At 52.5% G+C, this 24,172-nt stretch overlaps 1 protein-coding gene and 1 non-coding gene across 2 annotated transcripts; both read left to right on the forward strand.

Moving 5' to 3' along the window:
* The first annotated feature begins 976 nt into the window (after positions 1-976).
* TRIP4 (thyroid hormone receptor interactor 4) lies at positions 977-22,682 on the forward strand. The gene is made up of 13 exons (XM_061558557.1): positions 977-1,200; positions 3,217-3,392; positions 7,773-7,915; positions 10,494-10,727; positions 11,832-11,910; positions 12,697-12,799; positions 13,179-13,391; positions 16,220-16,349; positions 17,070-17,287; positions 18,145-18,266; positions 19,334-19,431; positions 20,563-20,659; positions 21,936-22,682. The coding sequence occupies exons 1-13, from the start codon at positions 1,121-1,123 to the stop codon at positions 22,004-22,006; spliced, it is 1,764 nt and encodes a 587-aa protein (XP_061414541.1). The 5' UTR covers positions 977-1,120; the 3' UTR covers positions 22,007-22,682.
* On the forward strand, positions 8,779-8,850 carry TRNAQ-UUG (transfer RNA glutamine (anticodon UUG)). Its single transcript has one exon. It is a non-coding gene; the product is annotated as a tRNA-Gln (tRNA).
* Positions 22,683-24,172: the final 1,490 nt, after the last annotated feature.

Genomic DNA, 24,172 nt, shown 5'->3' on the forward strand with positions numbered 1-24,172 from the left:
TAAATATATTTATTCAAGAATATGTTGGCGAAACATTTTTTTCGTAGGCCCCTTGGCACAGTGTCAACTGTGGACTGTTGGATAATACGGCCCTGGTGGGTGAGTGGTTGGATGAGTTGGTCTTGGACACAGTACCCTATTGGATAACACAGCCCTGCCGCCACCACCACCATCGCACCGCGCCCACGCGTTCTGCGCTCCGCCAGATCCCGCAGCTGCTCACAGCAGACGCTGAAGCGACCTCCGACAAACTCCCAATGATTTGGATACGTGACAAGATCATATTACAGGGACATGGTGGTAGGGAGAGGGCGACCCAAGATCAACTGGATGACAAATGAGATCACCTGGGACTGATGACCCAGTAAAGCACGTGACGAAAGGCTGGGAAGGACGGGCAAGAAGTGGTGGAGCGAGGAGGTAACCGAGACACCCAATGGTGCCCCTATGATCAATGGTGTTGACATTATTTAGCAGTGGTGCAACAAGCACATGAAGCCTTACATTTTTAAAATAAAGGCAACGGGCAATGGTCCTTAACGGCATATACTCTACTGGTATATTTAATTTTAAGGCAGTGTTATTGACGAATGTGTTGCGTTTGTTGCGGCTTCGGGAAAGACAAGTACACAATAATTTCCATCGGAGTAACATGGCTCACGAAAGCAACGCAACGATTGGTGCAATGGCTGTTTTTTGGGGTCATTTGTTTACGCGGTACCGGTGGCACGCTTTTGTCTGCACGCGAGGTGCAGTAAATGCAATTGTCAACATTGAACCAAGCTGAATTCCCGAAAGCCCCCGAGTACCGTAATGTACCCGAAGCTGCCGTGTAACAAATATGCTCCAGCGCGTTACCACGTGCGCGAGCCGGCCGGCGTGCGTGCCCACGTGTTCCGGTCTGGAGGCCCCTCCCCCCCACCACCACCACGGGGTGTGGGGTCAAAAGTCACCACTCAACCACTTCCGGGGTCGCAGCTGAGGCCTCCTAAAGGCGTCGCTTGACTCGAGCGGCCGTTTCGCATTGGTTGTTTGTGTTGTTGTTTTTGTTGTTGTTTGTGTTGTTGTTTTTGTTGTTGTTTGTTCCGTCACAGTTGTAAACTCGCGCGCATTGGTCGCGATGGACGCCGCGTTGATGCAGTTCTGCCAGGAGCAGCTGCTGAATGAGTTCGGCATTGAGACCGGCACGGAAGACCTGAGGTGAATGGCCCCTTTAAACCACCAGCAGCAGCAGCCGCGATGTATCCACTGCTGGATGAGGGCCTCCGAAAGCCGGGCCGTGCCACCGTCTCGCGGCCTTGCCACGGACCATTCCGTCCCGAACTGCTGCACGCACGAGCCGATTTCACCGCTCCGTCTCTCGGGCGTGATCCCTCGGGGTGCACCTAGCCTGGCACAAGCACCCACTATGACATCAACGTCTGCCTCGAGCACCCGTTATCGTCATTTCTAGGGACGTGTCATCGGGACCCCTTCAATGGAGACTCGTGCAATTGTAATCCCATTAACGGAACCCTTGTAACTGTGGCCTTTGTGACACTTTTAAGCAATTTAATACTGGTAGGAATCACCTGGTGACACCAGCCCACATGGGATTATTGTGTCCGTCCGTCGTGAATCCTAAAAATGGGAGGGGTGGGGCTGGGTGGAGAGGGGAGGGGCGGGGTGGGGAGGGTGGGGAGTGTGAGGAGGGGCTGGGTGGGGAGGGTGGGGCTGGGTGGGGGGTGGGTGGGGCTGGGTGGGGGGGGTGGGTGGGGCTGGGTGGGGGGGGTGGGTGGGGCTGGGTGGGGGGGGTGGGGCTGGGTGGGGGGGGTGGGGCTGGGTGGGGGGGGTGGGGCTGGATGGGGGGGGTGGGCTGGGTGGGGGGGGTGGGGCTGGGTGGGGGGGGGTGGAGCGGAGCTGCGTGGGGGGGGGGTGAGGCTGGGTGGGGAGGGGCTGGTCACCCCGTGGTGCCCTTATAAAACTCAAAGTTTAACCTACTCACGCCGGCTACTCACGCCGGCTTGTGCCCTCCCTCACAGTCGGGCATATTTGCGGAATACACCACGCCTCCGTTGACCCTGGCCATTGACCGAGCAACGCAACGTTCCTACCAGCTCCCTCCGCAGGAATGTGTTATTTGAACATCCCCCCCCCCATGAACACAAACACACATCTCTATAGTCATCATCAGCCACGATCTATCCACTGCTAGATGAAGGCCTCCTCAAGCCTCTTACGGTGCCGCGACGTGAACGATCCAGTTTGGCGCACGACGCTTGATTTCATCGCTCCATCTCCATGCGACGGCGACAGGGGGAGATGTTAACAACCTCGCCCGGTATATAGGAGGTCGTGGGTTCAATCCCGACCCTGACGCCTGCTGCTGTATATTTTGAGTCTGCGTCTCTGATTATCATCAAGGTGGCAAGGAGATGTTGACTACCTCGCCTGTTATACAGGACGTCGTGGGTTCGATCCCGACCGTGACGTCTGCTGCTGTATATTTTGAGTCTGCGTCTCTCTCATCGTCACCACGGTGGCTATGAGATGTTAACTTCCTCGTCTGGTATGCAGGAGGTCGTGGGTCCGATCCTGACGCCTGCTGTATATTTGGAGTTGCATGTCTCTCTCCCCGTTGTCGCGTGGATTTTTCTCCGGGGCCTCTGGTTTTTCCCTTCAACTTTAGAAACTGCTTTACATTTCCACATGATAAGCCACTTCATTGACCTATCATTTGTGGCCAGGTCGCTTCTGAAAACGAGCTATATAGCTCAATGGGCCTTACCTGGTAATATTAAGTGAGTAAATTATACAATAAACTGGTGTGCAACGCGAGAGTTGGGAAATACCCCTGTTAACTCTCAATCCGAATATCCCACACCCAGTTAGCAACTGTAATTACAACGGGCCTGATGGCACAGCGCTAGAGGGAACGGCTCGCAATTCGAAAGTTCGCAAGTTCAAATATTAGCTGGGGGTTGACTCAACCCATCATCCTGTTCGGGTCGATAAAATTAGCACCGCTTTGTGCCAGTGTCCTATGGAGAGACCCCCGCCACAGGAATGTGTAATTTCTACTACTGGCTCAGGACTGCACGAAGGAGATTGAGCACCGCGTCAATGCTCATCTGAGGAGGAAAAATCGCTTTGATTCTTGAAGCTGCGATTACATTTGGAGGAGCCGTTTACCGCAGTCCACGCCGTGAGCCTCCGCTGCGGGTTGGTGGCGTCCAGGTACATTCTCTCCATCGAGAGGGACGAGGAGCTGGAGGAGTATCTGCAGGACCTCCTGTGTGGCGACGCCGAGAAGAAGCGGCGCTTCATCCGCGCCGTGCTTGCCCGCAGGCGCCCAAGCAGGCCCGACCCCAGCGGCGTCGCCACCGTCGCCACCGTCTACCGTAAGAGTGACGGTACGTGCGGCGCTGTTCAACTGAACTAAAACTCTCTTTTATTTTACCAGGATAAGACCCACTGAGCTGTGTAGCTCTTTTTCAGAAGCGACCTGGCTGTCACATGATAGCTCAACGAAGTGGCTTATCGTCACGTGGACGGTATTGCAGCCAAATACCCTAAACGCGTGGTCTGCCCACACGGCAAAGGCACGCTGAATGCTTTTCTAAATCATCTCAACTTGCTAAACCTATCCATTCACTTCTCCATGGAAGTGGAAGCTGACAGAACTCTTACCATTTCTGAATATTCTACTCGGATGGGGTCAAAATGGAAAAATAACACACAGTGTTTACCCAAAGAAAACTTATACTGATGCCTATCTGAATGCAGAGTCACACCATCACCCCGCACAGAAATCCTCTCTCATCAAGACATTCATCGAGCTAAGAAAGTGTCAGATGGTGACAGAGAAGTGAAATTCATCACGTTAAAGAAGCGCTGCAAATGAACGGTTACAATGATGCACAAATCAACAGGGCATTGAATGCCAAAAACAAATCAAATAACAAGAGCATTGAAACTGCCCAAGTAATTGCAACGATCAAATAACTGTACATTGCGGGAGTAACTGATAAACTAGCCAGATGTTTGGAAAAACAAAACATCCGAGTTAGATTTGGCACGGTACGTAAAATCAGAAATTAATATCTGGTACAAAAGATGTATTAGCGAAGCTATCAACAGAAGGGTGTACAGGATCAACTGCACTTGTGGTAAATGTTATGTTGGGCAAACAGGACAAATGATCAGCACAAGACTAAAAGAACATCAGAGAAATATTAAATTATCTCAAATACATCTGTCAGCAGTAGCAGAACACGCGTGCCAACAAGGACACTCAGTTGATTTTGATAATGTTGAAGTTCTGTGCAACACGAGCTACTATTAGCAAGACTAATTAGAGAATATCTAAATTGAAAGAAATACAATTTATTTTAACCGTTCGGATAGCTACCGTCTTAGTGCTGCGTGGAAGCGAATCATCAAATAAAACATTCAAATGCATGCCTATATAGAGCAGCATACTTCAATGAGGATTACCGTTGGTACAGCTATTTTAATACACAATAGACAGGAAGGACAAGTTCAAGAGGCTCCATAATGCACATGCATCATGTACGTTGTTGACTCAGTAATCCCCCCCCCCCCACTTGGCGTAAGAGCACAGAAGCGTGGTCACCACATCTATGCCTCTATATAAGGAATGAACATTAAGACTTCTCCACAAATCTGGGTAGTTATTCATTACTGGTGAAACGTCGTACTCAGATTGTAAATGTGGCTTGGCTCTCCAACACACCGGTTAGTGCTGTACTAGTGACGAATTGGCTACGTTCTGTTTACGTGACAACCCTTACTAGTTGGCTGTGTCGGGTGGTGGTGGGTTTTCACGACACTTATATATTTACGCGATCTAACCCAAAAAAACCTCTTATGGATTAACACGTGATGTTGATTCTAAATGTGGAGGGGAAAACCGGAGGACCCGGAGGAAAATCCACACGACCACAGGGAGAACACGCAAACTCCAAATATACAGCAGGCGTCTGGGTTGGGATCGAACCTACAACCTTTTTACCGGGTGAGGGAGTTAAAATCTCGCCACCATGGCGCCCCAAGTCTCAAGTTAATTTTGTTGAACCAGGTGAGGAGTTTTCAAGAGACCACAATATGCAAGAGTGGATGACCTCCGGTCTGCTGTTAGGGGGCAATAATTACAGAATATAGCCCCAATTGAGTAATTTATGGGTCATTTTTGAAAGTGGCAAATGTGGACCTTGCAAATGACACCAGGGGATGTTTAACATCCACTGTGAAGGGGACTGCATGTATCATTATTAATATAACACCTGCAATAATCGGTGTCCTGGGACAGATGCTGAGGGAGTACTGCTGAGATCCTTTGTTCATGTCTGAGCTTCAAACCTCAAACCAGGTTCTTAAGTGTAGTGAGTTGATGGACTCGTTTGCAGTACACAAAAAAAGATCACATTGAATTCAGGTATTCACTTAATTTGACTAAATTCCAGTTCTGAGACTTAAAACAATTATTTGATTGATGACATTCGCAGTCGGGCATGTAAAAGGTTAACTTGTATGGATTAAGCCGGCCAATTAAAGGTACATCAGAAATATTTTGATTTAAAGCTTTCGTGACTGCAGGGATTCATATTCTTGGTTTTTTCGGTAAAGTCACGTAGAAGGGAAACAATAAAATAATAAAACTATTGTGTTATATTTTTATTATTTTATTAGTTTATATTTTTATTCTTTTATTATTTTATATTTTTATTCTTTTATTGTTTCCCTTCTACGTGACTTTACCGAAAGAACCAAAAATATACATCAGAAATAGTTATTTGATGTCACCTTCCAGGGGCATCCTCTGACACAGGGTGATGTACCGCTAGCTACAGATTTACGAATAGAAATGTCTTTTGTCACGTAACAACAAAAGCGAAGAACGTGAACGTGTTGTTTGTAGGCAGCCGTTAACTCGATGTGGGGGGGGGGGGGGAGACACGGCCACAAGTTGTCGGAGGTGACATGTCGGAGGTGACATTTCGGCGTGGCGGGCGCTCCGTCCACGCGTTTCTGCGTTCCACGCGTTTTTGCGTTCCACGTGTGTGACGGTGGAGCGCTGAGCCCAGCTTGAATGGCACTCCGCCAGCTTTGCGAAGAGGTTGCGCCATGTGTCCTTGTTGGTGGTCTTCGTTGTGCCGCGTGCCTCTTGAGTTAAACCAGGCTTTCTCAAACTCGATTCCTTGCGACCGGCTGCAGCCCAGCTATCCATGTTCCAGGTTTTTTTTTTCTCGATTGAAATGCAAATGAAGTTGTTACGTGCGCACATGGCGCCACGCCAGACGATTGGCGAACACGTCCTCGTGTGATGGAGAGAGTGCCGATTCTAGGTAAGGTACAATACGGGATACATTCGGCAATGACACTGCTTTAAATGGAAAAATTTAACATAAGTGACATTTTTGGCAATGGCACTTCTTCATAGCACACATTAAATGTCTTAATTGGTCTGGGTTTGGCTTTTTAACACTGTTATTTTAATGTGGTACGTTCCTCCTTTTAATCTCATGCATTCTAGATAACAGTTGTAGTTGTTTTTTTATATTGTTAAGCACTTTGGGATGACTCACAATGTGTGCCATGTAAGAGTGCTTGGTTTATTAATTCAGGCAGCAGATACCCGGCCTAATAGTACACTATCAGCGACCCTTGTCGTGAGCAGTGTGGGTGGAGCAAACACGTACAATCATGCCCCAAAGCCATGCCTAATAGATATCCCGTATTTAACCACGCCATAACTCATTGAGATGCTTGAGGCCCGGGCAAAGGAGACTTGTTTTGGTTTTTTTATAATTATGTTCGAGTTGAGTTATGTGAGTTATGAAATGCCAGTTGGCTGGCAGTTTAAGAGTATGGAAATGTGGACATGATTCAGAACACGATGTCCTGCCCTTGAAAATGACGATGCAATAAGGTCTTCAATGTCCATTATACAAGCCAGCGACGAGCTGCATAATTGAATTAGGAGAACAGTGAAAGTGAATGAAATGAAGATGAAAAATTCCGGGTGGATGCCTGCTCAAATGAGCATGGGGTGGTGAGCATCTCCGTTGGCAGCTTTGAGCCAGTGGTGGAAATTCCACATTCCATTGGTGGGTACCTGTATCTCCACGGGAAACTACTGTTGACGAAGTGGCACTGAAAAGTAGGAAATAGTGGTAATAGGCGTGGTGGAGATGTTTGTTTCGATGCAGTGATTCAATTGGAGATTATTTAGAAACGGGATACAAATTAAAAAAACAGCTCTTGTAAATGCATACCTAACGCTGTGTGTTGTTACAGCCTTTCCAACACGGGTTTGAAGCTTCATAGATGAGGGAGAGAGATAAAAAAGGTCACAGGAACACACTGTCTGCCACACATTAAAATAATAATATTCCACGGACATGGCAGCACGCGGTGCACGGTGGGAGCTCACACTGCAGCTCTCGCAGTGGGTTCTGGGGTAGAGCTGTTATTTGTGTTTACGGGAAATGTAACCCCGTCGCAGTGTCGTAGATAGACGTAGGTTTAATAAGCAAACCAAACTCTGACGAATCCGCGTTTGGGGTTGCGTCTTCCTTCGACGACTTGTCTACAAGGGTGATGATGCACGCGAGGGGTGCAATTGCATATGGCAAGAGGCGCGGCTGTGATCGTTTGAGTGATTCATTATTATTTCCCTTAATAAGTTTCCAGAGTGCCATCGTGCTAATCGTACAGGAGAGTTGAATTTGACCAAAGTCTCGCATGTCACTGATGTCGGCACGGTGCAGAGGTGCAGGAGCAGCCGCCAGGCAGGGAGCAGCAGCAGAAGAAGGGGAAGAAGAAGGGGAGGAACAAGGTGGAGCTGCATAGCCTGGTTCCCGAAGCGGTGACCCCAGAGAGCCAGGTCAAGACGCCCGCCGACTTGGCCAAGGTGAGCAGCATCCGGAGAGCACCGGTGGCTCGTGAGATTTTTACAAACGAATAGCGCGCCCGTGTGCCGGCCACTGTTGCACGAAGGCCTCCTCACCGCATTTAGAACAGGGCAGTGTAGCAGAATAATTGTCTATGCTCCCCCCACCTTCAACCCGTACGGACCAGTGCAGTGAAGTATATTCAATTAACCCCCTGGCTGTCATCCAGCAGTGGATTGACAAAAAAAGGGCTGTTCATGGGGGGATATCTGGGGGTGCAAACATTACAGCACTTTGTTCAGTACCCAAAACAAATACATTTCAAAGTGATTTCGTTTTTAACACGTGTAATGACTGTTGGATAAACACATATGCATCTTTTGATAACGTGTTTTGTTTTGTGTTTTTGTAAATATTTAACTCATAAAGTAATTAAATCCAGAAGCATTTCGGATGCCAAAGCAAGCAGGGTTTAACAAGGTGTGAGGATTTGCTAACTCAGTGGCATCTATCCGTGTGAATATCACACAAAAAAACTCAATACGTTCGTCAATTACACTGTGGCCTCAAACAGAAAAAATATATATAATGGCCGACGTTTCGGGCCATGGCCCTTCTGCGCAGCACGCGGAGAGGCCAAAGAGGTCGAGTTTGTACCAAATGCTGAAAAGAAGGGTCATTGCATATAACGTTGCCTTACATATACGGTTTCTTTTTAAAGCCACAGTGTTGACAAATGTGTTGAGTTTGTGGTGTAGTTGTCTGTGGAAGTGTACGACCACGGCCGGTGCTGCAGCATCACTAATTAAATAATAAAACGTCGCCAGTCGCGTGAGCGGCCTCGAGGTATTTTAGCCACGTAGCTCCCTGGCGCTTCCTGGGCGGTCCCATGGTGTAATGGTTAGCACTCTGGACTTTGAATCCAGCGATCCGAGTTCAAATCTCGGTGGGACCTCACTTTGACGCCGGTCATTTTGAAATCCACGTTTGAGATTTAATCCGGGGACGCGGAGTGTATCGCGTGATAAAAAATTAGAAGTGGATTTTTTTTCTCCCCCAAACCCAGGCTGCCGTTCGCGGATCCGGCGCGTTCGATTGCCGTGCGTGGTCCGACGGGCGTCTCGCGAGTGCCCTCTGGTGGCCACGCGCGGGATATTATTGCACGTGGCCTCATAACTTTGACACCGTGGGGCATCTTCTTGGTTCTTTCGGTAAAGTCACGTAGAATGGAAATAATAAAATAATTAAAATAAAACATTATAGAATAATAATTATTAATAAAATAATAAAAATAAAACATAATAAAATTATTATTATTTCCATTCTACGTGACTTTACCGAAAGAACCAAGAAGATGAATCCCTGCAGTCACGAAAGCTTTAAATCGAAATTTAACCGTGGGGCATGCCACGCGGCCTTAAATATTCGTTTTTAACCTTGTTCCAAGTCGTTTTTTTTTTCTACGAAAGGAAGGCATTGGTTGCGTACATTGGATAAGGAACGCGAAGGCATCCTCACGCCTTAGTTTCAGTAGAGGGATGTAAACACCTGCCGAGAGCCGGTGCAACACGTGGGCTTTTTTCGCGACCAATATTATTCAACATGCCGGTGGGCTGAACTGGTAACTAATTGGCACGGTTTGTTCACGTGACAACCCTTACTGGTTGGCTGTGTCGAGTGGTGGCGGGTTACGACGCATTTATAATTGCGCGATCTAACCCAGAAACCTTTGTTATGAATCTGCCGATAGTAACAAAAAAAACTACAGCTTCTTTGTTGTATAATGTAAAAGGCGCAGTCTTGCAAGTGCCTGCCCACGCCACTGCTGGCAGAAGGGGTCTCCACTAGAGGGAGCTTCTAGACAGCCACTCCAGAGAGCGGGTGCTTGGCCTACTCTTCCACGCTAGCTACGCGGACCTTGCATACCTCCAGTGTTTGTTTAGACAAATATCAGGAGGGTCTGTAGGCGTACTGACTTGGCACACGAGTTAAAGGTTAAGCTGACCGAAGTTGCCGGTGCGTTCTAAAGGCAGTCGCATTTGACCGTTCATAAGTTGTCGATCCGCGACGGGACATTGGATCGCTGGTCGTGACGATTGATTGGCTTCGGCTTCCGCTTCTTCAGATAATCGATGGGATCTTTGCGATTGTGACCCCGTTGCTTGAGTTACATTTTGCTTTTGCATTTTTCTCTTTTTTTGTTCGGCCATTATTTATTGTTGATACATTCTCCAGAGTTCTTTCCTTCCCAAAAGTGCATCGAGACGTTGGTTCTCATCTGCTTTCTACAGCCTGAAGGTGGTGGTGGAAATAGTACATTTCCATGGTGGGGGCGAGTCTATCCAAAGTACGACCACTGTCAACTTTCAAAGCAGTACTCATTTCAACGAGCCCAGCCGCACGTTGGGCTGAGTCAGTCCCCGCCACCACGAGTTGAACTCCGACCGCGAGTCGCTCGCGCTGCCGCCTACAGCCACCCGGACGGATATTGTTGAATAAGTTAAATAAATAAATAAAACGCCGTCATCGCCGATTGTGCGTGCAAATCCGTGAGTCGTCTTGTCGCCGAATTCAATTTTCATCGTTTGACGTGCGCAGCTGCAGCAGCAGCAACAGGAGGAGGCTGCGGCCACCGCCGGCAAGAAGAAATCGGCAAAGTTCGTGTCCCTGTACACGAAGGCGGGCGAGGACCGCCTGGCCGTGCGCCTGCCCGGCCGCCACCCCTGCGACTGCCTGGCCCAGAAGCACGGCCTCGTCAACAACTGCCTGTCGTGCGGCCGCATCGTGTGCGAGCAGGAGGCCTCGGGGCCCTGCCTCTTCTGCGGGAAGCTGGTGAGTGTGAGCCATGGCGTGTGAGCCATGGCGTGTGAGGGTGAGCCATGGCGTGTGAGGGTGCGAGTGAGGGAGCGAGCGAGTGGGTCAACGACGGGGATTCGTGGGAGAGAGTTCCCGTCGATGTTGTTGGGGAAGGGGTAGAGGTTGGGATTAGTGTTTGGTTATAGTTGCGGTTAGGATTAGGGTTGAGGGTTAGAATTAATGGTGTTATGGTGTAAATCATGGCTAAGGTTCGAGCTACGGTTAGGATAACCGTGAGGGTTTATGTTACAATTGGGATTAGGGGTAAGTGATCTAGTTATGGTTGTTGGCGGTATCGTAAAATTACAATTAGAGTTCGTGTAATGGTTAAAATTTTGGTTAAGGTGAGAGTTATGGTAAGGCTCAACGTGCGGGTGATGGTGAGTGCTGGAATTAGGATGAGAGCTACTATTCGGGTTCTTCTTGGGTTTTGGTGGTCGGGGTTCTGAATAAGGCTTCGGTTTGCCTTACAGTTAGCAATGTGGTTATGGTTTAGTCTTAAAATACGATTGCTATGGTTGTTAAGGTGAGCACACATATGTTTAACAGCAGCTATTGCTGCTGACACTTATGTTTGACTGTGTAGAGCATGTGAAGTGATGTGTGGACTGTTCTGTGGGATTGCCAGTTAGTAGCAGAAGGAATCCATCACAACCACAAAGATGATAACCGGGCCACCAGAGCCAATTGATTTCATGTGCAGTGTAAACATCATCCACCGTGAGCTTATTTCCCGGAGTAATGCTTCAGAGTTGCACTTGTACAGACAGCCCTTTATGCCAATCCATTGCCGGACGAGGGCTTCCCCACGCTGTGCAGGTGGTAGGGGGTTATTTTACCATACTTCGCCACTCCGGTCATTCCGAGTGGGGGTAGGTGGAAAGCGCCGTGTACGTCGGAGAAAAGTACAGCGCAACAACGGATTTGGCCGTACGGAGGTGCCCTGCCGCTGCCGCCGCCTGCGTCATCGGCGCCGCTTTGAAGTTGCTGCTTTACCAACCATCCTGAAGGCGCGCGCGACATTCAGAAGGCTCCGCTAAGCTGTCCCTCTGTTCGTCCGTTCTGTGCGGCCGCCGCCAGGTGTGCACGAAAGAGGAGCAAGAGGTGCTGTCGCGGAACTCCAACAAGAGCGACAAGCTCCTCAAGAAGCTGATGACCGGTACCGCTTGCTTACTGAACGCAACGCTTTTACAAAACGCGCCGTTTCTCTACCCCCGTCGACGAAAGCGAAATGCGAGATAGGCTGTCGCTGCTGCCACCGCCGCTGCTGCCGCTGCTGCTGCCGCTGCTGCTGCCGCTGCTGCTGCTGCCACCGCCGCTGCTATTACTGCTACCAATGCTGCTACTGCCACTGCCTCCACTGCTGCTGCTGCCACCGCTGCTGCTACTACTGCTGCCACTGCTGTCACTAACACTGCTGCTGCCACTGCTGCTGCCACTGCTGCTGCCACTGCCGCCCCCGCTGCTGCTGCCACCAGCCGGTTTATCACGTAGACCGGAGTGTCTCGAAACGGCAAAAGAACGTGAGGAATTGTGGCACAGGCGAAGTTAGCGGGGTGGTCACGTGGCTCGGAAGGGGTGCCTGCCTCTTGTCAGAACGCTTTTAGGCAGCACCCACTGCTGAGACGTACGGTTTTTGGGCCTGTGTGTGGGGTTGGGAAAGGGGGGTAGGTCTCGTTGGCAACCCAAATGGTCGGGAGAACACCGATCGAATAATAGCTTAGCTTCCCGAGGCAAGGCATTGGTTATCGTAATAATATCAACCTTACAAAGTGCTCGACGACCTTACAGAGCTTTAGAGCTACAACTAACGTGCTTTAGAAAAACAAAGGATTTGAAAAAAACATTATTGTTAACCTGTAATTATTGCAAACTGGTAAGAACCCAAACCCCTCCCTGACCAATTGGCCTTGCGCGACCTCTCCGCGACCGGGCGTCCCGGCAGACCACGGGCGAGAGCTGCTACCACGCCAGGAGGCGCGCTGCCGGGAAGGCCTGGAGCAGGCGCAGCAGCACCGCGACAAGCTGCTGGAGTACGACAAGAACAGGTAGGCAGCACTCGCACCACCACCACCCGCCCCACCACCATAACCCGCCCCACCACCACCACCCGCCCCACCACCTCCCGCCCCACCACCATAACCCGCCCCACCACCACCCGCCCCACCACCATAACCCGCCCCACCACCACCACCCGCCCCACCACCTCCCGCCCCACCACCATAACCCGCCCCACCACCACCCGCCCCACCACCATAACCCGCCCCACCACCACCACCCGCCCCACCACAACACGCACCACCACCGCCCGCACCACCCGCACCACCACCACCCGCACTACCACCACCCGTACCACCACCACCCGCCCCACCTTCCGCCTCGCCACCTGATATCGGGCGTCGTTGTCGTTTGTCCCGCGCGTGGCAGCGTGCGACGCACGCAGGTGATCGACGACGAGTCTGACTACTTCGCCACGGACTCGAACCAGTGGCTGAGCACGGAGGAGCGCGAGAAGCTGCGGCGGCGCGAAGAGGAGCTGCGAGAGGCGCGCCACGCGTCGCGCACGCAGCTCAAGGTGACGTTCGACTTTGCGGGGCGACGCATCACGGAGGACGACTCGCCCGTCAACGTCTACGACCGGTGCGGCCGCACGCACGCACGAGCACGCACCCTACGTACGCACGCACGCACCTACGCACGAGCACGTACGCACCTACGTATGCACGCACGCACCTACGTACGCATGCACGTACCTACGTACGCATGCACGTACCTACGTACGCACGCACGCACGCACAATCACGTACACGCTCTCGGCCACAGTGGCGGATCCAAGGGGGGTGGCGATGGGCGGCCCATAGCCCCCTCACCTTGCGACCCTCAAACTTGTTGTGTTGTTGATGCTTAGTCGATGTATCTTTCATTGATTCTGTATTCACAAGGAGCCCTATATTTTTTATCTTGATGTTTCAGGACTTGCAAACTCATGCAGGTTGGCCAACTTCCACAATTTCCCCAGCTCTGTGATACCCTATATATTGTTCAGCCAATTAATGAGAGTTTATACAACCCGTGGGTGTGTTTGCACACTCGTGCTCATTGTTCAGCCCGTGCACACACACAGACTAACGTGCACACACACAGACTAACGTGCACACACACAGACTAACGTGCACACACACAGACTAACGTGCACACACACAGACTAACGTGCACACACACAGACTAACGTGCACACACACAGACTAACGTGCACACACACAGACTAACGTGCACACACACAGACTAACGTGCACACACACAGACTAACGTGCACACACACAGACTAACGTGCACACACACAGACTAACGTGCACACACACAGACTAACGTGCACACACACAGACTAACGTGCACACACACAGACTAACGTGCACACACACAGACTAACGTGCACACACACAGACTAACGTGCACACACACAGACTAACGTGCACACACACAGACTAACGTGCACACACACAGACTAACGTGCACACACACAGACTAACGTGCACACACACAGACTAACGTGCACACACACAGACTAACGTGCACACACACAGACTAACGTGCACACACACAGACTAACGTGCACACACACAGACTAACGTGCACACACACAGACTAACGTGCACACACACAGACTAACGTGCACACACACAGACTAACGTGCACACACACAGACTAACGTGCACACACACAGACTAACGTGCACACACACAGACTAACGTGCACACACACAGACTAACGTGCACACACAAAGACTAACGTGCACACACAAAGACTAACGTGCACACACACAGACTAACGTGCACACACAAAGACTAACGTGCACACACAAAGACTAACGTGCACACACAAAGACTAACGTGCACACACAAAGACTAACGTGCACACACAAAGACTAACGTGCACACACAAAGACTAACGTGCACACACAAAGACTAACGTGCACACACAAAGACTAACGTGCACACACAAAGACTAACGTGCACACGCACGATTTGTAGCCATTCCTATTGCTGCATGTTGAGCCAAATGCCACTAGGTGTCACTCCAACAACATCTATTTTTAAAACACTCAAAACTATGAAGCCTGGCAACCTCCCTCTGCGTATATTGAAGAAAACGCAACACGTTCGTCAATAACACTGTGGCCTTCAAAGGGGGATTAGATGTTCGGCAACGTTTCGGGAAATGACCCTTCTTCATACCACCTCGAGAGGCCAAAGAGACGAGGTGGATGAGAGTCGCGGAGTGCAGTTTACGCCACGGGGCCCTGGGGAGAATGAAACCATTAAAAACATTTCTGATAACCAATGTTTTAATCAGCTTTTGAATAGTTGACCAATAGTAGCCACTGAGTAACAGACAACCCCTTACAATACGTAATATTGCTGGCACGTTGCATTGTGGGAAGATTTGTTTTTTGTGAGCGCCCGGCATGATCCACTTAGCGGCGCATTCCTGTGTGCAAACGATCCGATGGTTAAGTGAGCAGTGGGGCTTTGACACGATGAGGGGACGATAGTCGGTGGTCTGGACTCGCCATTCAGTAATGGCCAAAGTAGGAAACACCAGAAGATGGGGCAATAAAATCAACTCGCATGGACAGAGGGTGATGAATGATGAGTGAATATTAAAGATCACTAATTTGTGTTTCTTACTCCTCTTGTAAGGTCGCTTGCAAGTTCTGTTCCCTTGTATGGCTTTGCACAGACAAACGCCATCAACCAGTGACCATTACTGCTTTATGGGTTGGTTTTGATTTCGTTATTGGCAAATTAGGGCGAGGTTCAACAAAGTTTAAATTCTAACGAAAACAAAGTCTTGAACGCTCACGGTAGGACTTGGATGAAGTAACTCCAAGTGTAGCTTTTGGCCTTCGAATAGAGATTCATGTGCAGGATGCTCGGGGTGTAATGGCAGGATAGCACAGGCAGCTTGCACATTTGGCATAGAGCATGCCAGGAAGGTATATTAGGCATGACTGAAAAGCAGGTTGCGGTGGGTGGGGCATGTGTGAAGAATGGAGAAGGGCAGGGTTACCGAGACGGGTACAGGCGTTGCACTTCACGATCATCGGCCACGATCCATCACTGCCAAACAGAAATTGCCGAGGAGTGGCACCCAGGAGTGGGTAACCGAGCGGAAGAGCTCAAGCCAGATGGCGGCGGTGACGAGTCCTCGGGTAGGACGGCGTCGACTCCGCAACAACGGAGGGCCCCGGAGGCAGGCGGCGGCGGTGACCGTTACTCGTGGGCCTTGGAGGGGAAGGATGGGCGTCGGCCGTGAAGCGGCCGCGGGATGTGGCAGACGGAAGGAAGCATCGGCGAGGTGCAGGCGACGTTAACTGCGTTTTCCCCGATGACCTTGAGACGTTTGCCTTCACCCCCCTGCCCCCCTCCCCGGCCGCCACCGTGGGCGTCGCGCCACCTCCCCCACAGGGAGGACGCGGTGGTGCAGGAAGTCAGCCAGGGGCGAGCGGGGCGCGCCAAGGGGCAGGCGGACGCCCCGCGCGACGACCCCCCGCTCGGAGAACTCGTCAACCCCAACATCTGCCAGCCGGCGCCCGTGGTGAGGCTGCTCGGACTGCTGCTGCTCCTGCTGCTTCGTGGACCTCCATCCGCAACCGGCGTGGACGCTCCCCCTCGCTCCCCTACTTTTGCGTGCCTGTCGGAGTTGTCCATACTTCGCCACTTTGGACAATGCTGCACCAACCTCTGCTGACCCCACCCCGCAGCGCAGTCCCGCAGCTGCCTTTGGCGACCCGGCGTGTGTGGTGGTCACTCGGCCGTATCCAGGCCTTAATACCTGCTTGGCTTACGAGTTATGGCGACGTTGGGTGTGCTTTGGGCGATTTGGAATAGAGCGCGTGGTCTCGCTAGGGGGGGGGGGGGGGCGGCCGTCGCGTTGACCGCTGGGACTGAGACGAGCGAGCGAGTGGCCATGAACGAAGGTAGCGCCACCGAGAGGACGTCCGGCGCAGAGGCGGAGTGATGAGATCCGCTCGTACGGCTGTCAAATAGTCGAACGGCACACGAAGCTGACGCCTTCCTTTCTTCAATATTACGTATCGTGTAATCTGAGATTAATCACAATGGAAAGTATCTCTCGTGATGCAGCGAACTCTCCTTGAACACGGATGACTTTGCCCCCCCTCCCCCCTTCCCCGTCTGACGAAGGACATCACCGTCGACTGAGTGCTGAGCCAGCTTGGCTGTCGTGTCCACGTTACATCCCCGAGATCCTCCTGTAACGCGAGCGCTCCCCTCCCCCCCCGCCCCCATTGCCCAGTGGGTGCAGGAGGATGAGAGGGGGGGAAGGGACGGCGGCAAAGCCCCCCGGAAGGGCCCGGTGGCGGCGGCAGGCAGGCGTGCGCCTGGGACGCAGGCGGACCCGGAGCGGAGCCGGATCCGGATCCAGGATCGGGAGCTGATGGAAATGTCGGACTCGGGGATGTGCCTGAGCATGCACCAGCCCTGGGCCTCTCTGCTCGTCAAGGGCATCAAGAAGTGAGGGGCAGCTGAGAGCTGGGGGTCGGAGGTCGGGGGTCAGGGTGGAGGGGGGTGGGGGCAGGGAACGGCAGGGCACCCCGTTCCCCCCCCCCTCCATCTCTGTGCGTGCACACGAATGCGGACGATGCTCTTTGATTTTTACGAGAAGTCGTAAAACGCTCCATCACGAACACTTACGGAGCACCGTCAAGTGCCGATGGCGTCTCGTGTCGTGAGCCCACGGCTCGCAGCCTCCGTGGTAATTCACAGCCCCTTTGTGATGCCAGTGCTGGGTGGTGAAGGCCCCCCTTGCCCTATCAGCGATGAGGGTTGGCGAAGGGTTGGGTGGCCCTGGCCGTAAACAGTTCACGTATCCCACTGCTCCGATGTTATCGCGGCCGGAAATTACGCTCCGGTTACATCGTTTGTTAGCGTGGTGCACTAACCACAACCTTGTGCGGTGTGTAAATATCAGCACTGGGGAGAGACTAAGATGGCCAGGCTTGGTGTTGGGCCACACCAACCCCCCGGCCTACATAAAGTACCCGCTGATGGCACGTGCACCAACAGCCTGTGTCTTGTGTGAGCGTTTAGGAATGGTAGTGTATCGGTTAGGGCACTGCGCTACAAACCCGCCGACCCGAGTTAGATTTCTGCTCGCGGCCAACACTCGTGACAATTATCTGAACCGGTCGTCCTGGTCGTCCTGGGCCTCCCCTAGGTCGACTTCAAATGAGTACCTGGTGCGACGTGTAATCACGCCACTGGCCACCCAACCCCTCATGCGCCGTGCCAGCCTTCATAGGTGCGACTCTCTAATGGCGCTTGGCCCATCAGTTCGTTACAGGCTACACGGGGGACCTTTGTCTTTGCAGGAGCGAGGGCCGCACGTGGTACACGTCGCACCGTGGCCGGCTCTGGATTGCCGCCGGCTCAAAGCAGCCGACGTCGCAGGAGGTCGCCGAGGTGGAGGAGACGCACCGCGCCCTCAAGCACGGTGCGAACACCGGCGCCGCCAACACCGCCAACACCGCCAACACCGCCCATCGATCGTCACGACACACAAACCTCGCCCTGTACAGTGGGCTCCCGCTTGCCGCTCGCTGGACTCAAGTGTGGCGGATGTCTGGATAGACTGGCCCCTGTCAAGGCACTATGGAATATCCACTGTCGGTTCAGGGTCCCTAACAGCGGGGATGAATCGATGAGTCCGCACCCCATTTGCTCGTTTGAGTCGGGAGACGGGTCGCAAGTCAAGAGGTCGCCCCGGCACGCGTTGTTGATGTCGTTGCTTTGTACTTTATTTTACCGTAAAGCAATTCACGACATAAGCCGCGTGCATTCTGCTCGATTAAGGGTCACGAATTAAATTGACCATTTGGTTTTCTTCGTTGTTTTTAAAGACGATAGGTTTTAGACATTTAATTCAATCATCTTGTGAGCAATCGCTGAAATGGCAATAGTTCCTCCTGAAGACGGAAGCTTGTGTTGCCTCCGAAACGTCGAGCTTTATTTATTTATTATCATATATTTATTTATTTAACTTTTATTAATTTTAATTTTTTACCTACGCGACTTTACCGAAAAAACCTAAGAATATGGCAATAGTTTGTTGCCAAGAAGCAGCTTTGAAGTGTCAATCATCTAAACAATTTACTGCCCCTTTCAGCTCCGGTCGTCCTTCCGATTGCATAGCTCACAAGCACAGTGCACACGCTCACACTCTCGTCGCAATGTCACCGCTCACGCCTTCTCACGCACCCTGCCTCCCGTCCACACCTCGCGTCTGTCTCTCCCCGTTCCCTCTTCCACCCTCTGCTCACCCACCCACCCACCCACGCGTTATCCCGCCCACCCACCCACGCACGCGCCATCCTGTCAATCCACCCACCCACCCGTCCGCGCGCCATCCCGCCCACCCACCCACACGCCGTCCCGTCAAACCACCCACCCACGCGTCACCCCGCCCACCAGTCAACCCACTCGCGCGCCATCCTGCCCACCCCTGTTTGTCACCCCCCCGCCCCTCCCCAACCCACCCCCGTCTCCTGTCGCCTGCCCCAGGCGAGCGAGTGGAGTTCCCCGCCGATTACCCCACGGCCTGCCTCCTGGGCTGCGTGGACGTCATCGACTGCCTCCCGCAGGAGCAGTACCGAGAGCAGGTGGCGCTCGCTCGCTCGCTATGGGGGGGGTGGGGAGAGGGACTGTTGCGTTGCCCGAGGCCGCGTTCCAGGAGATCGGGTTTCAAGTCTCGGCTCGAGCGCTTGTGGGGACGTGGGCGGGCAGACGGGCAGACGGGCCGGCGGTGCCTTCCCACGCGATAGGAAACGAGTCATTTAGCGCTTTAATCGACGTCCCTGTGGGTCGCGACCGGCGAGGCGTAGCGACGGCTCGCGGCCGTTTTAAAGTGTCCGCGTGCAACGGTCTGTTGTGTTTTCAGCTCGACGGCAGAATGTTTTCGCGGTCTCGTGAGGATCGCCGCCAGGCTGTGGCACGCATAATGTCGTGAACGGCGGAGATTTTTTTTTTCCCCTCCTTTTTCCGCCAGTGCCGGAGAGGTTAGAAGTGAGCACCGTTGGTCTGGATTGCATTTGAGCTGAACGAGTGGCCTCGAGGCGACGCTTAAAAGCAACTCGCGCGGAACTGCCAGAGTGGCGTACAACCCGGTATTCCGGTCTCCACTGGAACGGAGCTCTTGTTGGTCCAGAGACAAGGCTGCACACTCCCACGTCCCACACCGTTGGGTAGCTTCCCCCAATCAAATGTACGCAAAAATAAACCACGTGGTGCAATTTTTTAACAATGCGATTCGGATTGAACGCGGCACGAATGCAAACAAAAATACGCGCCTCGTTTGCTTACGAGTGACATTTAGAACGTCGGTGCTCGGCCCTTTACGTTGATTCCCATTATAGCCAGGCACGAGTCTGCGCGAGGCAGAGGAGTTTCTTGCACGAGGTTCGACTGCTCAGCGCCCTCGCGTGCTTTCGGGTCGCATTGTCGCGCGTTGATCGGCACGGCGTCCGACGTTTCGCCCCGCGTGCCGGGGGGAGCTTCTTCGGGAACCCGATTCAAGTTCATTTTGAGAAAAGGCTCCCGGGCGCGCGCGGGGCGAAACGTCGCCGAGCGTGCCGAACGTCGATCGCCACAACCGGAGATGACACAACGGAGAGCCGTGCAGCATCACCGCCAACACCACCGCAGCAGCGAGGTTCCACATTTACATTTCCTTACTGCGCCCCCCCCCCACCACCCCCAACCCCCCCCCCCTCCCCTACGATCGTAACTCCCAGTTTCCCGAGGGGGAGTCGGGGTCTCCGTTCGTCTTCGTGTGCGAGCGGCCGCAGGAGCTGCTCGTCAAGTTCCCCATCAAGGGGCGCCACAAAATCTGTGAGTCCGCCCCCCCCCGACGACTCCTCTAGGATGACGATGGCAGTCGCACCTCGGCGGTCCTCACAACTCCGTTAGCGTGCTGTGAATTAGCCTGTCGTTGATGTCACAGTTATCCCCCTCAACGTTACATTTACCGTTAAAGACCGCACGTTTGCACATCTAACTGTATGTATTTATCTGCGTGAGTGTGTCTCCGTGACTGTTGTGCGTTTATGTCACCGAGTCCCAGTGGGAGTGACCCCTCAGCCCTTGTGTGTTGACTGCATCTCGTCCCTGTGTCTATCTGTGTGTCTGCGTGGCGGTTATGCCTCAGAGTCTGATTGTCTCACTCTCACTCTCTCAGCCCTTGTGTGTTGACTGCATCTCGTCCCTGTGTCTATCTGTGTGTCTGCGTGGTGGTTATGCCTCAGAGTCTGATTGTCTCACTCTCACTCTCTCAGCCCTTGTGTGTTGACTGCGTGCTCTCTGTACGAGACGTTTCGCTGCCTCACCACAGTCGGTGCGTTTTTCGAGCACTGTTGGCTTTGGGATCGCAGCCTCTTTAACTTTTCACAACCCAAGCTGTAGGTGTCGCAATGTTTAAAAATAAATGCGTTAATTTGTTTCCGGGGGTGGATATCGGGAACCATAGCAACAGTCAATCGGGACATCGGACTTTGTCAGTCAGAGCAGTCATGTTTTCATTGACTGCCACGTTTTCTTTAACTTCCTAAAACATTTGATTTACTTGTAATCATATGTTGTGCAATGTGTTCCGCCACCTCTACTTTCCCCAATGTTTTAATCCAACTTTTATTACTCTTTGGTTCTTTCGGTAAAGTCACGTAGGTATAAAACAAAATAAATCACGACGTTTCGGGCGCAACACAAGCGTCCATCATCGTGATTTCTTTTCTTTTCTTTTCTACCTACGTGACTTTACCGAAAGAACCAAAGAGTATGGATTCCTGCAGTCACGAAAGCTTCAAATCAAGATCAATTTTTATTGATTTATAATTTTAAATAACACTTTTACGTTTTTACTCGCCTTTAATGGCATTGCGACCGTATTAATTCACCGTTCAATTTGGTCGACGCTTATTCAATTTGAAATTAAAAAACCCGTGTGTTCGTTCTTACGTCGTTGGTTAATGTCACGCCCCACCCCCCATGAAGACGGGCCGAAGTGAACACGCGTGCAGATCCCGGCGGGACCGGCAACGTTTCGTCCCCCTGCCGCCGTGGTTTTTTCTCGCCGTGCGGTGCTCACAGGCGTTTGAAATCTGTGTCGCAGGGAAACTGGAGACCCACATCCACCAGGGAGCCCAGAAGGGCCTCATGAGGCAAATGCAGAGGGACTACTGATGGGAGTCGGTGACCGCTCCGCTCCGCTCTGCTCGCCCGCCCGCCCGCCCGCAGGGGACCACGCTTGTCCGATTTACCGCACGGCTGCGGAAATCTCAGATGCTGTAGAGGGTAAAAAGGTAAAGGTGCAGCCCTGCAATTGGTTTGCTCGTGCTCCGTTAGAGGGAGCTCTTGGGAGAGCTCCACCAATCAGGTGTTTAGCATACCCTGCCAAGCTGGGCAGCCGTCTTGGAAGAACCACAGCTATATATATATAATAATATAAAATAAACCTGTAATTCAATGAAGTTATTGGTTAAAGCTGACGCAATAAAATGCATTCACTTTCATTAGTTTTTATAGCGGAGAAAGATTATCGCAAAATCTGTCCAGCCCTACCAGCCACAAGCAGCTAGGTCGTCAGAGGCAGAAGCGTCGTGTGGGCGGGTCACAACGGTGTGTTGTGGCTCGCAAAAGTATCTGCAAATTCTGCTGCAGGATTAAATCTGCAAATGGAAGTGGCAATTGCCACTCGGAAAATCAAATATCGCGCCCTTTCACATTCTATGATTATGCAATAAAAAATATTCTGGTCACGCCATTAAAAACGGTTGGATCTGTAAAAAATGAAATGACATGGTTACAGACACCATCACACAGACGCCCGCTATTAAAATAAAATTGACTTGAGAATGCCGCTGGAAGCCGGTTTGTGTTGTGCTGGAAGTGTGGAAAATTGTTGGCGCCAGAAAGAAATTGTGTTTTTTGGTCTGGCTTGGAGGATCGCAAACAAAAACAAAATCTAATACAGCGCCCAAGCATCCACGGGGCAGGCTTCTCGTGAGCGCCGAGAAGCGGCTGCTCGCCGGAGTATGTCCCAGGCAAAGCGGGCGGCGTCTCACCGCTGGACGGCGGGGACGCCGGACAAGCGCCGGCGTGAAACCCGCTTCGCAGAGGTCGCAATTGGGTACCCAATACCCTTACCCTACCCGATACCCGTACCCTACTCGATACCCGGCTACCTGTACCCGGCCCGTGTGCGGCCGGGTACGGGTACGGGTAGGCCGTGAGTCACTGGTGAGTAACTGTCACTCATTTCCCAACGTCTTGTCTCTTCTCACAATTCAAGTTCCTAGAATCAACCCACCCGCGCCTGCAACATGGCTTCATGCCAGAGGTCGCAATCGGGTACCCGTACCCTACCCGATACCCAGCCGGGCACGGGTAGCCGGGTATCGGGTACGGGTATCGGGTAGGGTAAGGGTATTGGGTAGGGTACGGGTACCCGTTTTCGACCCTGGTGCGGCCGGGTACGGGTAAGGAATCAAAACCCGTTTGCGACCTCAGCCACTTCGTCCTGCAGCGGCCCATGTCCACAGACACACAGGAAACAAAGGCAAAGTTTTCCCGTGCAAGCCTCTAACAGGCTGTCAGGGCACGTGCTGTCAGGGCACGTGCTGTCAGGGCACGTGCTGTCAGGGCACGTGCTGTCAGGGCACGTGCTGTCAGGGCACGTGCTGTCAGGGCACGTGCTGTCAGGGCACGTGCTGTCAGGGCACGTGCTGTTGGCGAGCGGCGTCTACGAAGGCCGCCACGGCACACGAGGAGGTGGCGTGGCCAACACCACGCCCAGCCGCCTTTGTCTCCAGTGACGATGTTCACTTCACACACCGCACAAGGTACTCATTTGAGGCTGAGTCGACCTAGGGGAGGCTCAGGACCAGTTCAGATCATCTTTACTCGTGCTGGTGGGGCCTGCGAGCGGGAATCAAACTCGGGTTGCTCGTGCAGCGCGCTAACCCACCACGCTTACCCGCGCACGCGCGCACGCACGCCGTCTCACGCCCCCACGCTCGCCTGTCGTTTCCCCTCTGGGGAGACGTCGCGGTTATGGAAGAGGAACCGCTCTGAACCGCGCTCGCTAGGCTGCGCGTGATTGGTGTTGGCGGGGAGAGCCGGTGTGGCGTATTCCGGCACGTTTCCACCGACTGCTTGTAAGCACCGATACCGGTCCCTCGATTTAAAACCGGCGCTTAAACTCGTGGTACGTGCGTGCATTGTGCGTGTCAGAATCACATCGTCGTGTATGCAAATGATGTGCGAACAGCCTGATGTCTCAGATGAACCCCAATGGTCACGCAGACCGAGGGAAGTTCACGGCAGACTAAGTGACCGCACTTCCTGGGC

The sequence above is a fragment of the Lethenteron reissneri genome, chromosome 24 (genome assembly GCF_015708825.2).
Source record: "Lethenteron reissneri isolate LAM-NWPU_2019-01 chromosome 24, ASM1570882v1, whole genome shotgun sequence".
Classification (NCBI taxonomy): domain Eukaryota; kingdom Metazoa; phylum Chordata; class Hyperoartia; order Petromyzontiformes; family Petromyzontidae; genus Lethenteron; species Lethenteron reissneri.